The sequence below is a fragment of the Stegostoma tigrinum genome, chromosome 24, assembly GCF_030684315.1.
Source record: "Stegostoma tigrinum isolate sSteTig4 chromosome 24, sSteTig4.hap1, whole genome shotgun sequence".
NCBI lineage: Eukaryota > Metazoa > Chordata > Chondrichthyes > Orectolobiformes > Stegostomatidae > Stegostoma > Stegostoma tigrinum.
In genome coordinates, this window is record NC_081377.1 from 36,720,414 (window position 1) to 36,738,739 (window position 18,326).

Here is an 18,326-nt window from a genome sequence, read left to right on the forward strand (position 1 = left end):
AGACAAGTTGCGTACCTGACTGAGCTTAAATCAGATGTTAATGTAATTTATGGTACACTTGGGATTGTTTGACAAGTGCTATCCAAACATGGAATCACATGTGTTGCCAAGTTGGGTAGACTATTTGTTTACTGGAAAGTAGGATATTAGAATTTGGTGTTTATAATATATTGGTATTTGTAAAATGGTCAAGGGGAAACCTGTGTGCGGTCCCTTTTAAAAGATTGTGCTTTTTCTATGCTTAGACATTCAAAAAGGATGTCTGTGGACATCATCTTGTGGGTTTGTAGATGCACAGAACACCAGAATTGAAACACTTGTATCAAAGAGCTGTGTGGTTAGCAGGCCAAGCAGGAGTTTTGTTTAGTTATCAAAGCAACAACTTTGAATTTAGCCAATTGATTTGAACCAAGCATTTTGATACCAAAAAAAATTAAATTTAAATTTGATGGTTTTGATCACATAGGACTAAGCAGTCAGTAATTGACATGTCATTAAGGGTATAAAAGAAGAGGGCATTTGAACAAAGACAGGAGGGCGAACTGCTCTCTGCCAGAGTTAACAGCCATCAGCTCTAAAGAGAGAAACACTGGCTGTCATGGAATTCTCTAAGCCTTCTCACCCTTCTTTTAACAGATTTTACGGTGAGGTGCTCCTCTTTTTGGGTGACGTGGTGTTGGTTCTCGGGGGTGGGGGGGGCAACCTCTGCTTTATAACACATCACATCTATGTTCTGAGTTTTACAAGCACAGATTAGTTCAGTATGCTCAGTACTCTGCATGTTGCAACAAGCAAAGGACAATAATGACATAAGATGGACAAAATTCCAGAATCTGATAGTTTCCATCCCAGCATGGTAAATGAAGTAAATGAGAACATTGGATGATTGTAGTTAAAGTATCTGCAAAGTTTTTGGACGATGGTTCAGAATTAAACATGAGATTGGATCATAGTATATGTTATTATGCCATTTTAAGAGTGATGTGATAAAATGAGAACACCAGAGAATTACAGACCAGTTAGCTTAACATTTGTTTCAGGAGTTGACTAGACTCAATGATAATGTAATTCCTAACAATCTTTCAGAAAGTGGCAATGAGGTGCAGCCTTGAACTGCTGCAGTCCTTGTGATGTCTGGACACTGAGAGTGCTACTAGGAAAGTAGTTCCAGGATTTTGACCCAGTGACAGTCAAGCAACAGCAATATAATTCAAGATAGTATGTGGTTCGGAGGCAAGCCCATAGATTTTGACGCTCTCATGCGTCTGCTACCCCTGCCCTTCCAGATGGTAGAGTTCGCCAACTTGGAACATGCTGTTGGGGGAGCCTTGGTGAGTTGCTGCAGTGTATTTTGTGGATCAGACTTCCCAAACTTCCCTGTTGTGATATCCTTTTTGTGTTTGAAAATTGGTGTGACCCCAGACCTATAGCGGTTGAAAGGGATGGGGCTTCTTGGTGAGGGACCTATGACAGTGGAATTCACAGGTTTACATTAGAAAGCACCTACTTTTTCACAGGATTGGCAAATTAGACCACATCCACTATTAAAAGCATACAAGAACTTAAAGGGGGCTCACAGATGATTGATACTATTCCTGTCACAAAACTTGCAACCCCAAAACAGCTGGCAACCCACTGAGATTGTGACTCAGTTTGGGAAGCCCTGTTGTAGATCATGTACACTGTTGCCAGTGCACAACAGTGATGGGAGGATGAGAGTGAATATTTAAGGGATAAAGTATGTGAATATCTTTAAAACTTTACAGTTAATCAATAACAATCTTTGAGATATGCCATTCCTGACTAACCTGGTTGAAATTTTATAAACGTTATTGAGAATGCCTTTGGATGTTGTTTAGTCAGGCTTCAAGGGCGTATTCAGTAAAAGATTTTAAGCTAAAGTTAAAGCTTCTGAAATTAAAGGCTAATTTTAGCAAGCAGCAGGAGACGGAAGGCAGGGATAATGTGCACTAACAACGATTGGCAAAGTGTAACTAGCAAGTCCCATAAGAACCCATGTTAGCAGTTTAATAATTTAACAATGTAACAATTGAATAGTGACTTAAGTGCTGGAATAAAAAGCTAATTTTCAAATTTATCAATTTAAGTGAATACAGTCAGCATTCTATACTGTAGATGGAAGCATAAAATTAAAGATACTGATTTAAGTGAGTGCACAAAACTCTGGCAAGTTGATTTCAATGTGCATTTATCCACTTTGGAGCCAGAAGGCTAGACAGGTTACACTTGAAATGCCGAAAATCTAACGGCGACACAAAGAAAGTTGGGGTCGATATTGATTTTCTTGGTATTTTATCAACAATTTAGAGTTGACAGTAGGGAACACGATAATACTTTAAAGATGATCTGAAAAATTGTCCATTTTTGTAGAGAAGGGAAATTGGACCACAGGAAGAACTAGCTCAGTCTGGATTGATCAGTTGAACAAGAAAATGGCAAATGGAATTCTGTTCCATAAAGCGTGAGCAGTGCATTTGGAGAAAGCAAATGGGGCGAGGCAATGCACAGTAAATTGTCTGATATGGAGAACAGAGGGGCCTTGGATTGCACACCCAGAGAAAATAGCATCACAAGACAGTACAGTGGTAAAAGCCATCTGTGTACATTGCTGTATTAGCTAAAGAACAGAATCTAAGAGTTGGGAGTTTCTCCTGGGGCTGCATTAAACATTAGTTAGGCCATGGCTAGTGTATATGTACACTTATCACTATATTACAGAGTGTATTTTCATATTAAATAGTTTATAGAGAAGATTGAGGATGTTGGCAGAAATGAAGAATTTTATTTGTGAAAGAAGCTTGAATAGGCTGGCGTTGTCTTTGGAACAGAAGTGGCTGAGAGGAGATTTAATCAAATTGAGGGACCAGGATAAAGTGAATGGGAGGCATCTATTCCTTTTAGTTAAGGGGTCAATAACTAGGAGACTGGTTAGAAAAATTCCCCCATGGTCTGTGTTTGGCCATCAACGTACTAAGTTTCTTTGGATGTTACTGTACATTAAGTCACCATGCAAATATAGGTTGTTGTACCTAGATTGGGATCTTTGGTACAAAAACTTGGTGCTGAAAATGTAAAGTTGTTGGAGTTACCACACAGTAAAATCTTTGTTCGCTGGAGGAGCACTAACAGGTGCCGAGGATGATTTCTCCCAAAGCTGTTGGTTTAGAGAGATCACAGAATAAAAGCTGACATGAAGACCATACAGAGATTATTGAAACTTTCTTTCACATCTACGATGGGAGAGAAAACTAAAGCTCTTTATGTAGAAAACCAAGAACCAAGTAGATGTTTTTAACACATACCCATCATTCTGCATAGCACACAGCTAGTTGCAGTTTGCCTGTGCTCTGAATGTGTGTTTTACATCAGATTCTTTTTTTTACCAGCTTGAATATACAGGCAAAAACCCAAATAGTTCATGCCACCATTGCACCAAGAATGGTACCAAGGATTGCAAGTGCATCATTGAGTTCAAGGTGGACAAGATTTTGCCGGTAAGCATTTTACAAGTTCTGCCTAACAAGTAGTTAATGCCTAACCAATAGTTCAGTACTTGGTTCAGGTGTAACAATTTTACCTTTATTTTGTTTTAGAGACATCTCTGGATTTAGTGTTTCAAAAAAGTCATTGTTTCATATAGAATTCCTTTCAGTGCTCTTTATCAAACTCAAACCATCATTGAAGCTTGGAGTGCTTCAGTACAGATATAATTTGAACACGCGTGCCAAAGTGTCTCAGAATGTAGATGATGCTCACCTGTAGCAAAAACCTAGACTTGGGTCTTTTACTGTGGAGCAGCTGTCGTGCTGCAAGCTCCCACACGGTTCTGGCTGACCTGACAACTTTCCCACTCACACCACCATTGGCAAATCACTAGGATATACATCTTGATAATTAACCTGTTCAGACATGTATAATGTATCTCACATGGCCATCAGGTGGGACTTGAATCCCGAGCTTCCAACTCTGAGGCGGGGACACTACCACTACACACCATAATGCAATAATCATAGCACAAACTATTTGAAAGCCACTGCACACCCACACAAACCAAGAAGAGTTTCAAGATGGACACTTGAAACAGCCATTTGATGGAGGAGACTGTTAATCAATCTTGCCTCAGTTTTGACTTATTTAGGTGAGACATTACAGGAGTTTAGTTAGCTCCTTACTGCACTTGCTGTGATCGTGTGAAGAAGATCACAATTCTTTGCCCTTAATTTATGCAATTAACACTTTGACCCTGAGCTGGCTGATTAAAACTAGGTGGTGTTAGAGGTGTTATAGTTAGATTCTGTGCTTTGAGAAAATTAGCCAGGATCTCAAGCCAGAAACTGCATATGCAGACACCAGATGTGGCTCAGTTATAAGTTTTAACTTGTCAACCACTATTCAAACAGTTAAATGATATTCACAAATACTTAAATGTACAAGGCGTTGGTGAGACAACATCTGGAGTACTGTGAGCAGTTTTGGTGCCCTTATTTAAGGAAAGATATAATTTCACTGGAGGCAGTTCAGAGAAGGTTCACAAGGATGATTCCTGGTATGGAAGGATTGTCGTATAAGCAAAGGCTAAACAGGTTGGGACTCTACTCACTGGAGTTAAGAAGAATGAGAGGTGATCTCATTGAAACAGAAAGGAATCTTAACAGCCTTCACAGGGTAAATGCTGAGAGGGTGTTTCCCCTCATGGGGGAGCCTAGGATCAGAGGGCATAGTCTCAAAATAAAGGGGCACTAATTTAAAACTGAGATGAGGAGGAATTTCTTCTTTGAACTTTGAGAGTCTTTGGAACACCTTGTCACACAGAGCTGTGGGGGCAGAGTACTTGCATATATTTAAGACTGCAATAGATTCTTGATCCGTCAAGGATATCAAGGGTTACAGGGGAAATAGCAGGAAAGTGGATGAGAAATGCTAGATCTATCATGATCCTAACGGAAGGCGTGGCAGGCTTGAGTGGCTTACTTCTGTTCCTGTCTCTTGTGGTAAATGGCAGGTGGTGGAATTTGAATTCAATAACAAAAATGCGGAACTAAGAGTGTAATGATGATCGAGAAAGCATTTGTGAATTGTCAGCCACACCCATCTGGTTCACTTATGTCCTTTATGGAAAGAAGCCTATTTAGTTACTTCACCATCAGGAAAACACCCATGTGGCCGACTAAATATTTATAAGCAAAGCCTGTTGAGGGCAATTCTGACATTGAAGGAAAAAATCCATACCTGTTCTCACCTACATGTGACTCCAGCAATGTGGTTGCGGGATGGGCAATAAATGCTGGCCTAGACAGCACTGACCACATTCTGTGAATATAAAAGCAAGCCTGAGTGTAAAAATTGCAGTGTTGCAAGGATAGAGCAGGTGGGTGGGACTATCTGGATTGCTGCATGAAAAGAACTGGTGCTCAGTTGAATGGCCTCCCTCTCTGATTAATTGTTCTATCTCCCCCACCCCCCCATACTGAATTTCACTGTTGTTGAACAAAGTCTTTGGTGATGTATCAGGACTTTTTTGAAGTGTTTGGGACTATAACGTAAGATTGGGCATTGCCCAGATGAGGAAAATCCGATGATGTAAGGGGAAATGATATAATTTCCATTTTCTTTTAACAAACAGCATAACTTGCCATTCATGTTTCATCTGTCTCAAAGCACATAGAATCATTAAATCTCCGCAGTGCAGAAAGAGGCCATTTTGCCCATTAAGTGTCCACCTACCCTCCAAAGAGCTTCCCACCCAGATCCTCCTCCCCTGCCATCCCCAACCAACACCATAGCCCTGCATGGGATTTTTACCATGGCTAACCCACCTAACCTGCGCATGCCTGGACACTACAGGGCAGTTTTTAGCATGGCTAATCCACATTAATGATGGAATTTCATATCCATCTTTCCTCTTCAATGATCTACTAAATGAATGTAAAATTTTTAAAGAACTGAAATTATTGGAAATCGTTTAATACTTCACGATTTGTGTCAAGTAGATATTCCGTATTCAAACATGTGCAGGAAGCCTGTACTTCACATCAATGGAGAAAGTCTCCTCTCCCGGGTGCAATGTTGCTGAAGTCAAAGGAGTTTGGGATGCATCTCCTGTGGGGAGGAGAATCTCACAAAATAAAGGTGTTTGTCATTTTGGCAGCCTGAATTAGGGGACCTGCATGGACAAGCAGTCAGGAAAGGTCACTTCAACCAAGAGCCGAGAAGGTTCTGTGATTTTAACATTTTGGAGCAATAGTTTTCCATGATTTCTGTATTCTGCAGACACGGAAGTATTGATAGGCTAATGTGGACCTCCAGTCTGCACTTCCCAAAGGAAATGTCAGTTAGGTAAAGACAAATGTCGTTAAATATATCTAATGGGAATGATGTTAGCGTGGTATTTACTTTACATGGAGAGTTCCTTGCACTGTTTACAATGGATAACATGTTCAGCCTGTGGACATTGCTGATGACCCAGACTGTCCTCACAGGCAGGCCAAGTCCGGTAACTCCATTGTAAAGGTCTGTGTTGTGTAGATGGATCATCTGGCCAGGATCAAACTTGTCTGTAGAGAGGGTACCAGGGGTTTGCTACAAACTGGGAGAACACTGCAATTCAAGCATGGTGATGTTCTACCTGTAATTGATATTACTCCTGATTGCTGGGGTTGTTAACATTTCTTTAACTTCAGAATGCCATCCCAATATGGAAGGTGTGTGCAAGAGTAGGTACAAGTGACACTTGTTGTTTTTCGCTTTAGGGTCCTGTTTTCATGTATTATGAATTAGTGAACTTCTATCAGAATCATCGGAAATATGGAGTCTCCCGAGACGACGATCAACTGAATGGAGATTTGAAGTATTTAAAGGTAAAAGTTAAAACAGGATGACTAAACGTTGGAGATGATTCTTAAATATTTGCAATATTCTCCTACTTGCATTTGGCACACAAAGGTGAACATAACCCTTTGAATACGAATCCAAACCCAAGTTGTATGAAAATGTAACTTAACAGAAAGAAAATGTGCATGTGATGGATGTATATGACTAGATATCATCAGTAAAAAAATGATTTGATTTATTATTGTCTCATGTACTTAAGTACAGTGAAAAGTTTCGTTTTGCGTGCAGTACAGGCAGATCATGACATCCAAAGATCTTAGGGTGATTGAGTAGAATGACGAATACAGAGTTACTGCTGCAAAGAAGGTGCACAAAAAGTAACGTCAACATTAGATTTGAAATTTGAAAGGCCCATTCAAAAGTCTAATAACAGTGGGGAAGAAGCTGTTCTTCTTATGATGGTTATAATGTTTCAAGCATGTGGCCTTCATTAGAACTGATGCCGTTTTCTTTTAAACCTCTTCACTTAACAGATCCTGACTGACCTATTGTCTAATTTCGTAACATTTTTAAAATTTCAAGTGGTCTTGAATAAGTTGCTAGATAACATGAATGCCACTTTTTAAACACTAATTTCTTTATTAGGTGATGCAGTCTACATAGTAACAATATCATCTGTATTTATGTTGGAATATTTAGACTCACGCAGAAGTAGAATTAGAAGAATTAATCGACATCCTCAATAATTATCAATGCTCCATTAAAGACAACAAACAAGCATTTATTTCCTGGATGACACAGTATCCCATATTGAGATACTGTTGTCAAGACAACAAGCATAAGTTAACTGTAAAAGTTTTTTCCAAAGTAATTGAGACACATTTCTGCCCATGTAAACTGTCACTCTACAAATATGTGTGAACTGATGAAGTCACAATGCATATGCTCAAAGTTGGAACATTTTAACCAGGCAGTTACTTTTTTTTTACTGCATCTCAGACGTCAGTCTCCAACTGATATGTAGCAATTCACCTGATGTTTATTATAATAGCATCCACTATATTTTCATCCATAAAATAGCTCCTTAACTTATGCAGCCTTAAACTAAAGATTTGTTTGCAAAGAATTAATGACCTTAATAATCTCAAAATTGCCTGGCTTCATTTGCTCAGTTCAGGATGTGAGTTTGCTCGCTGAGCTGGAAGGTTGGTTTTCAGACGTTTCGTCACCATTCTAGGTAACATCATCAGTGAGCCTCCGACGAAGCGCTTGCGTTATGTCCCGCTTTCTATTTATATTCATTTGCTCAGTATTACTGGTTTAGAGCTGTTCATTCTCACTCTCTCGCTCTTGCTTTCTGTCTCGCTCTTTCTGTCCCCCACCCACCCGCACAATGATATTGCCTTGAAGCCTCACTCTCCTTCCCCATCGACTTGCAACCTTTGTCCTCCTTCCCCTTACAGCAGCCCACCTCCATTTTTTTTATTGCCCCCCTCGCCTGCTATCCTACAGCCACCTCGTTCTGAAACCAGAGGGTGTTCCTTTGCCCCCATTGCATTAATAGACGTGGCAGACAGCCCCAAGCAAAAGCTGCAATCCATAACAAAAGGCATCTTGGTCTCCCCTTGAGACTGCGTCACTGACACCATTTACTTTCCTAACTGCTCGCTTCTCCTACAATCACATGCTGGTTCTCACCCACGTTCATTATGGAGCTAATCTGAGACAGTATGGGAGAGAACCAGCATGTGATTAGAGGAGCAGCTCATCGGAGATTCCTTCCATTCTATTTGCAGAGGTGGGTTGGCAATGTTTTCTCCCATTGATTACTCCAACAACTGAATTGCTGCACATGTGTTAAAGGCTTTTTGGGGTGAACGTACTCACCAACCCTGGTTATTTTGAGCACCGACCCTTAACTTGTTGTAGGAACAATACTATTAAATTAGAAAAGATTCAGAAAAGATTTGCAAGGATGTTGCCGGGACTGTGGAGTTTTGAGTTATAGGGAGACTCTGGATAGGCTGGGACTTCTTTCCCTGGAGCATAGCGATTGAGGGCTGACTTTTTAGAGGTTTATAAAATCATGCGAGGCATAGGTAAGGTGAATAACAAAGGTATTTTCCCTGGACTAGGGGGGTTCAAAACTAGAGGGCATAGGTTTAAAGTGAGATGAATAATTTAAAAGGGACCTGACAGGCACCTTGTTTACATATGCATGTGGAATAAACTTCCAGAGGAAGTGGTAGATGCAGGTTCAGATACAACATTTTAAGACATTTGGACAGGTACGCGAATAAGAAAAGTTTAGAGGGATATGGGTGACACGCAGGCAAATGGGAAACATGATTGAGTTGGACTGAGGGGTCCGCTTCAGTGCTGTATGACTCTATTGTCCAAAACTTTGGTCTGGCTTAGAACGTTACAGGTAATCTGTCAAAATGAATGAGATTTTGGAACTTAAAGTATAGCTATGTCAAATGCAGGTTTCCGTAGAGCTCAAGTTCTCCACCATCATCTGGCAAAAACTTGAGGAAGAAGAGGTTCTTTTTAACACAGTGTTGTGATCTGGAATATACTCCCTGAAAGAATAGAGGAACTGACTTGATAATAACTTCCAAAAGGCAATGTGGAAAGGGAGTGGAATTAACTGGATAGCTCTTGGGTCCATGGCAGATGCCATTTCCCTGGCACTACACTCATCCCTGAAACATTTGGTTAACAAGGACCTCTACATCAGACTCCTATGTATTGACCTTAGTTCCATAGTTCCAACCAAACCAATCGCCAAACTCCAAGACCTAGCACCCTGCTCCACCCTGTGCAACTAGATCCTCACATTCTACAGAGAGTTGTGAATGCAGCTCAGTCCATCACAAAAGTCAACTTTCCTTCCATTGACTCCATCTATATTTCCATTGCCTTGGGAAAGCAGCCAACGTGATCAAAGACCCCTGTCACCCTGATTATACTCTCTTCGACCTTCTCTGTAGCTGTACCACTATATTCTGCATTCTGTTCTATTATCTTGATGTACTTATTTAAAGATTTGATTTTCTTGGATAGCACGCAAAACAATATTTTTCACTATATCTCAGTACATGTGGCAATAATAAATCAAATCAAAGGGAAAGCTTGATGGGCAGAATGACATTCAGTTTTATTAAAGCTGATGTTTCCAGTCCTATTGCCATTCGGTTTATTTCTGGGTTTCAGTGATGATGGTCAGTTGGCTGGACAGTTGGTTCGCAATGCAGAGTGACGCCAACTGAGAGTGTTGAGTTACTGTACCATCTAAAGTCACCATGAAGATTTTCAGATTAAACTCTTCACCAGTTACCTTTCTCTAATAAGGGCGGTCTATGGTTTTCTGAGACTATAATAGCTTTCATTTTTCTAGTTTCCTGACTGTCAAGAGCAATCTGAAGAAAATAGTGATAGGTCCGGGACACCGGTGTACACTTCTAGTCTCTTTTCATGTCTGTAAGTTCTTTTACCTTCACCCGGTGTAGGAAAACAGTCAATATACCTTCAGATTCCAACTCCTCATGAGCCACTTTAACATTCATTTTGTGCTATGAGCGTACTACCCCTGTCACTGCACCCATTATGTTATAGAAATAGTGAGCTCTCAATTGTGTTCCCTACCCAAAAGTTCAAGAGACCTAAAAGCAGAGGTCCTGTGCATTGCCCTCTTCAAAGAGCTCGCAGGGTGCATTAAAAGCAAAAATGAAAATAAACAAGTATTAGTAAATCTCTCACCAAAGCAATGCAAATCTGCAAAACTGGCTGTTTATGTTCTTTTGTTCCCCACTCAATATTTTTGCAGGAGCCTTCTGAATACTGTTTTCCATTTCGTCGGGATGGACAGGATAGACCTATCGCTCCATGTGGAGCCATTGCAAATAGCATGTTTAATGGTGAGTTCTGATTCATTCACTGTACAGTCCAATCCAGATTAACATACAAATATGACATTGTCCTTTATGTAGTTGATGTTTTTCAACCTCATCGGTTTTTATATATATGTCATTTAGGAGATTATTTTGTGTCTGTGTGCTTCTGTAAAACCTTTAGTGAAAACAAGTATTTAAAAATTTGAATCAAAGGATTTTTGTAGCATAGACGAGGCCATTCAACCAGCTGCTCCCATGAAACAACTTTATTGCTCTTGTTTTCAAGTTTATTTTTAATATCAAACTTTAATTCCTTTCTTAAAGTTATTATGGATTCTGCTTTAACCGCTAATTCTGGCAAAATATTCTGTTCTTCCAATCCCTCTTTGTTTCAAAAGCAAATTCTCCCAGATTTCTGTGTTGTTTGAATGAATACCTTGTGATGGTGGGTATGGTTAATTATGAAAGTTTGACCAGAACTTGTTTGAGTTATTTCAGATTGTAAAAAATATTTAATTTATTATTTCCACCAAGATTGTTTCATAATAAGCGGCAATCTATACAACAGCGTTTATGTGTTAGGGTGGGAGGAGGGGGGGAAATTGAGAGCACAGTCAGCAGCAGACTCTTCAAGGAGGATTTTAAGGTTCGAAAGAGGGATGGGTAGCGATGAAAAGCTGTCTGAGGAAAACCCATGAGTCTGTGTGTTACGATCATCAGTCCTGCCTTCCTCAGGGCAAGGTAATGCCCTTACGGTATTATTAATCCAGAGAGTCAGCTAATGCTCTCTGTGTACCTGGGTTCAAATCCTGCCATGGCAGATGGTGGAATTTGAATTCAGTAAAGATCTGGAACTAAGAACCCAATGATGACTATGAAACTTGACGATTGTTGAAAAAGCTCATCTGGTTCACTGATGTCCCCGAGAGAAGGAAACTGCTGCACTTAACTGGTCTTGCCTACATGTGACTCCAGACCCACAACAATATGATAGACTTTTAATTGCCCTCTCTGGGCAAATAAGGATGGGCAATAAATACTGGACTAGCCACTGGTGCCTACATTTTGTGACTGCATGAACAAAGAGTAAAGTAATGGAACAGAAGGAAGATAGGACATAGAGCAGACTAGATCAGTATTCAAGTGAACCTGAAGACATTTCCAAGGTGTAGCAACATCATTAAAGATCGACATCTGTTCAATATATTCAGTTAAATTCTTATGATACTGCCCCTTATTTAGTCTAACAGGGACAGCAATGGCCTACTGGTATTATTGCTGAACTGTTAATCCAGAGATGCAAGTAATGTTCTGGGGACCTGGGTTCGCATCCCACCATGGCAGATGGTGGAATTTGAATATAACTTTTTAAAATAACTAGTGATGTAATTGACTTTTAACTGGCCTCTGGGCAGTTAGGGATGGGCAATAAATATGCTGGCCTAGCCAGCGGTGCCCTCACCCCGTAAATTACTTAAAAGATGCCACACTTCCCCATTACTTAAGTAACTAATGTAAACTGCCCTTTGCTAAGTGGAAAATAAATTTGTAAATGTATTTCTTTCTTCCAGATTCCTTTGTGGTGTATAAGGTAAATGGCAGCGATGTCTCCGAGGTGACTCTAAACAGTAAAGGAATTTCTTGGTGGACTGATTACAATGTCAAATTCAATAACCCCAAGTTAGACAATGGAACTGATCTAAAGCAGGCATTTGAAGGTGAATTAATTGCTTTCACTAAGTGTTTCTGCTGACCAACTGTTCTTGATTAAATCTTGGTTTGGTCAAATTGTTTGACAGATTAGTGGTGGTGTCTGAAAAATATTTGGACATTCAAAAGGGTCACCATGATTTGGATTTTCCCCTGTGGGTCTCTGACTCTCCCGTGAAGCCGAAAGAGAGGCAGAAGATGGGAGAGGCTGTCCCCTGTGATTTCCCCCATAGTCACCACTTCCACAAATTTTCCATTCAGTCTGCAAAGGGCAGGCTAACCTTCAAATTAAAGATGGAAGGCCCAGAGGAAGCCCTGGTACTGAGCAGCAGGACACAAAGAAACGAGGATTGGGTAGCTTCAGAATGGAGGTGCACTTTCCGGAGCTGCCAGACTACCATTGTGGAAATGGACAACCCCTCCAGGATAGCCTGGTGTGAAGGAGCTGGATTCAAACAGGCTGGGAGGGCCCCTGGGTCTGCCTGGAGCAACGTGGCAGTGGTGTGTGTGTGTGTGTGTGTGTGTGTGTGTGTGTGTGTGTGTGTGTGTGTGTTTAGGGGACTACTTGACCTCCAATAGAAAGGTCTTAACAGGCCTTCACATTGTTCACTTGGCTGCCTGTAGGGAGGCAGTCCTAGCATCATCTCAGATCCTCATCCTGGCACTCACCAATTCTACCTACGAGACGATGGGTAGAGGGGCAATTGGGGGTGGTTTGGAGGGTGTGGGATTGGGATGGAATGGAGAAGAACTTTGAGATCTTAACACTCTCGCTCCTAAACTAAACCCTCAGAACCTAAATTAAACAAAGTTTGGGAGGGTGATCAAACTATCCACCTGAAAATGTGTTGATGGTTTTGTTAATTTTTCCATGTATAATCCAGCCGAAATGTTATCCAAACAGGTCCGGGAAGTATCAATACCTCTGGAAGAAATGTCAGTCGACAGTTAATTGTTCCGTCTGGTTGGTACCACACATCCCCATGTAACCAGTTAGCGCGTTGTTTCATTCAATACGAAGCTCTAGCACAACTCGAGATGGCAGATGGCCCTATAAAGCTCTGTATATTTTTCTAATCTGGGGCTTAAACTATTTTTTTGCACTCTAATTAGATTAGATTCCCTACAGTGTGAAAATAGGCCATTCGGCCCAACATGTCCACGCTGCCCCTTGAAGCATCCCATAATGAAAATGTTATTCAAATAAAGTCATGTCAGAATACAGATAGGGACAGTTGCATCATGCATTGTCAGTAAACAGTACTGACTAAACTGGTCAGATGAGGAAACCTTGCTGAGGACCAATGTCATTTCACTAACATTTCTTTCATCTGTCTTTTTAAATAAGTGTCTTTCTTTCCCCTTTTTCTCATTGAACTTAATCACTTAATTACAGGAACTGTAAAACCTAACAACTGGCCCAGGCCAGCCTATGAGCTAGACATGAAACCAGAGAATAATGGCTTCATCAATGAAGATTTTATTGTTTGGATGAGGACAGCAGCCTTGCCAACATTTCGCAAACCCTATCGTCGTATTGATGGTGGGCTGCAGCCAGGAAACTATTTCGTGGAGATACATTACAGTATCCTTGCATTTTTTAGGTAGGAAGTATGGAGAGAGCATGATCAAGAAAGTAACTAAATGAACTCGGTCACGTTCAAGGTGAGTTATTTAATTCTGTTGTTTCGCTGCACCACGTGTGTGCATTGGGGTTCGGCTTTGAAAACTATTGTGGCTGTCTGCTCATTCAGGTGACGAAGTAACCCTTTGACTGCGACATTCAATTGGAAAAGATTGGACTATTTCAATCTTACCAACTGCCGACATTGTCAGCATCGTGCATGTCCCTGATTTTTTATTTTTAAACAATTTCTAATGCTTATAAAGCTCGTCCAGAGAAAAGTGGCACTCCGTATCAAATGATTGGGAATTGGGTTGGCCCTTTTTTCTTTAAACTGGATATGTATCATTTTCCACAAAGCTACTGTCTAAGGAATCTTGGTGAATTTCTGCACTGTGTCTTGAAAATGATATACTGTTCTGCTGATGAATGTCAATGGAGAGAGTTAATATTTGTGGTTTTGGTGCAAATCAAGCAGGCTGCTTTGTTCTGGATGGTGTCAGCCTTTTTGAGTGTTGTTGGAACTGCAGTCATGGGACTAGCTGTGCTGCTATTGCAAAGATTCCACATAGACATGATGGGCTGAACAACCTCCTTAGTTTATAGTACTGTAAAGTACTGGCTTCAGGCATCAGTTCTGAGTATACTTCTTACTCATTTGTTTGCACTGTCACTGTAAAACAAATCCATCTGGACCAAACTGAAACACAACATAACAAGCTGGCAAAGCCTGTTAAGAACATATACATTTGTCTGTAGCCAAACGGGTTGTAGAAGAGGCCATGCGGTAACATGATGATTGGCATGCACACAGCATGAGAATGTGGGCACTATGTGAGACTGACTGAATTTCTGCCATCAACCAGTAATCACAGTCTACATGTTGGACATGATGACTTTAAGAGGAATGTCAGTCTGCACATCAGGGTGAAGAAAGTTATGCTGATGCGCTTTATAGAATCCCTACAGTGTGGAAACAGGCCCCTCGGCACAACAAGTCCATCCCACCCAGACCCATCCCCCCATAACCCACACACCCATGAACACTGTGGGCAATTTAGCACGATCAATCCATCTAGCCTGCACAACTTTGGATTGTGGGAGGAAACCGGAGCACCTGGAAGAAACCCACTCAGACAAGGGGAGAATGTGCAAACTCCACATAGACAGTCACCCTTGGGTGGAATCGAATCCCTGGTGCTGTGAGGCAGCAGTGCTAACCAAGGCCCCTGAAGAAAATTGGGAAGAGGCTGATGTAGAGCGTACATCCCAGCATTGATTAGTTTGGCTGAAAGGCAGCTGTAAGTTCTGTGCGATTATTCAGTTGTCTAATTCTAAAATGGATTTTCCTTGCTTTAAGACCTTCCTCCCAAAATCCAAAATGAATTAGTCCATCATGAATCTACTCTTGGAGGAAAGAACAGCCAGTGCTGCAATCTTTTCAACCCAAATATTCCTCAGTCCCTTTTTTAAAACAGCACACACAATCTCCTCTTTGTCCTTGTGCTTCATGCATTAAAATCGAACTCAAACTCCCATTCAACTCAGTCTTTTCCAGTATTCCAGTAAGTCTCCGTTCTGAAGAAGTGGCATACTGGATTTGAAGTGTTAATTCTGTTTCTCTCTCCACAGGTGATGCTAGACCTGCTGAGTTTCTCAGGGTCTATCTATTTCAGATTTCTGGCATCTGCAGAATTTTATATTTATTTTAATTAGTCTTGTCATCCTCCAATAATCTGTATGCTGTTCAGACAAGGCTTTGCGGCAGCTGACCATTTGCTTTCTGTTCTCTATACCCCGGTTTCAAGCCTTGGTGATTTGTGAAAGTTACTCAGTGAGGAGGTAACAGCCAGAAATACACCCTTTAAAACTGATGGAACCACAGAGAGTGCTTGTTTCCCACACTGAACCAGTGAACTGAAGGAAGGTATCTCCCAACGAGAAGCTGGAGGGTAATGTTGATGAGAGTGGAATTTTCTGCTGCCCAATAAGTGTTACAAGACTGTGTAAATCTACTGATAAGGAAAGAGCAGCATTGTAAAGTGTGAGATTAAGCTTTCCCACCTTCCATTTTCCAGAAATAACCGTTTGTGGTTTGTCTGGGAGTACTGGTAAGTCACCTGAGAAAGTTGCATCATCTAGGGTGTGCATTGATCAGCCTGACAGTCTTTCAATGCTTTTTTATGTTGCACAGACTTCCATCCAAGTTGTAGGAGCCGTTTTCCTTGGAAAACAGGTTGAAGTCACCCAAATCCTGGGATTCCAACCCATTCAGACAAACTGAAATTAATTTTAATTTGTGGAGTGGTACCAGAGAACTGTAACTAATTGAAACTTAAATTTTTTGTGTATTTTTGAAAAGAACTTGGAATCTGTTATCCCTGTCTAATTTATCTTTATAGATATTTTCCTAATCAACCAGTACAGTTGTTATTACATACCTCTGGAGCAGCCAGGACTTGAACGTGGATCTCTTGGCTCAGATTATCACTGCGCCACAAGAGCCCTGTAAGGTAACTTAAATGTGACTCCAGTCTGATATTACACTTGCAGTGACTTTTAGTTTGTGCTCTTCAAAGAAACTTAGCCATTTGGGAAATTGGAGATGGACAATAGATGCCAATGTGCTAGCACTTTGAGCACAAATATATCAAATCAGTTGACTACAATAAGTTCACTCCCTGTCGTTTCTGACTTCCCATCAGAGCCCACACGCTATTCTGACATGGACATGTTTTCTTCTTCCTTCATCGATCCTGGGTGAAACTCCTGGCACCACCCACAGAACAAGTGATTGTGCCACCCCTTTGCAGACTGTGGTGATTCCAGAAGGGCATTATCATATAAAACGCAATTGGAGAGCGGCCAGTAGTGCTCACTTCCTATTGACAATGTTGTAAAGGATGGTTCCTTTTAAGAATAAACTAGGACAGGATTTGGAGATTTTAGAGTAGTAGCTGATACTCATTAGAGCATATATTAAAGACTTTTTGTGCATTATCTCCTCCTCCAACACCATTTTGATTTAACCCACCTCTCTTTCCCTACCCACCTTTGTTATTGTTGCACTGCTCCTAGTAGGCAGTGCTTGTTAATTGTTACTCATTTAGTTGTTTGATTGGTCGACTTGGTAGGTTTAGAAAGAGGAGAGCTAGTTTGACCAAGTAAGCATGGATGCTTAGGCAGGACAGACACCAGACTGGAGTTGTATTGAAATTTTGGCAGTCTGTCTGACTCCTGCTTTAGTAAATGGATGACTAACATGAATGATGATGAATGAACACAGTTTTATTGTAATGCCTCACTCTTTCTTGTTGGAAATCATTTATTCTGTTACTCCTTAACTCTATGTTCAGATTATCCAGTGTTAAGTTTCAACGGACAGAAACGAGTGACCTTTAGCACCATATCCTGGATGGGTGGGAGAAACCCATTCCTAGGGATTGCCTACCTTGTGTGTGGCAGTGCCTGCATTATTACAGGAATAATAATGTTCATAGTCTACATTAAATATCAAGGACAGAACATTCGCAAAGTGGAATGATCACACAATGCAATACCTGTGAAGCTTACTGAGAATTTGTTTCAAAAACTACGGGTGTTTACTATAACTTAACTCTACACTTACTAAATTAATCTTGGGCAAAGTACAGAAATTTAGCTTTTTTTAATATTTTGTATTGTGCTGTCTCTAGCTCAAATGATTTATACACTTGTTTTAATTTCACAGATTTATTGTCACCATGAAAGGTTGGAATATTTAGTGCTGCGTTATTGAAAATGGTTTTTAAAATTGTGATCACTTGGGTACCAGTGATTGCAGCAGTAAGATTTCTTGTGTGAATCTGCTTGATATAATCAATTAATTTGATATGTTTTATTATGCTTTTATAGTAAAACTCCATTTTACAATTTTTTCTAACCTCATTGGATCTATTCTTTTTTAATAGCTGTCATTTAATTGTCAATTTTATGTATTATGAAATTGCTTTCTAAGCATTAAAATTATCTTAGTCCCTTTTTATCAAATTGGCTGATGAGCTTTCTGCTAATAGAGAACATCATCACATTTACACAGACACCAAAAATCACTGATTTGTCTAGTTGACATTAGGTTGGCATTTCCAATGATAAGGTTATACTTCATGTCTTTTCACCAAATTGGAATTTTGTTCATTAGGAATCTGATCCAGCTTTAATACCAGAGCTTTTCGGATAAAAAGATTTTATCAGTTCATTGTGGC

The 18,326-nt window shown here is 40.4% G+C and overlaps 1 protein-coding gene across 3 annotated transcripts in view; it reads left to right on the forward strand.

Moving 5' to 3' along the window:
• tmem30b (transmembrane protein 30B) overlaps nucleotides 1-17,994 on the forward strand; it is a 31,418-nt gene extending 13,424 nt beyond the window's left edge. For all 3 annotated transcript variants that reach the window (XM_048558300.2, XM_048558299.2, XM_048558298.2), the window contains exons 3-8: nucleotides 3,408-3,515; nucleotides 6,771-6,878; nucleotides 10,682-10,772; nucleotides 12,320-12,466; nucleotides 13,855-14,043; nucleotides 17,439-17,994. In XM_048558300.2, coding sequence (XP_048414257.1) covers nucleotides 3,408-3,515; nucleotides 6,771-6,878; nucleotides 10,682-10,772; nucleotides 12,320-12,466; nucleotides 13,855-14,043; nucleotides 17,439-17,626 — 831 coding nt within the window. In that variant the 3' untranslated portion in view covers nucleotides 17,627-17,994. The remainder of the gene's footprint in view (nucleotides 1-3,407; nucleotides 3,516-6,770; nucleotides 6,879-10,681; nucleotides 10,773-12,319; nucleotides 12,467-13,854; nucleotides 14,044-17,438) is intronic.
• Nucleotides 17,995-18,326: the final 332 nt, after the last annotated feature.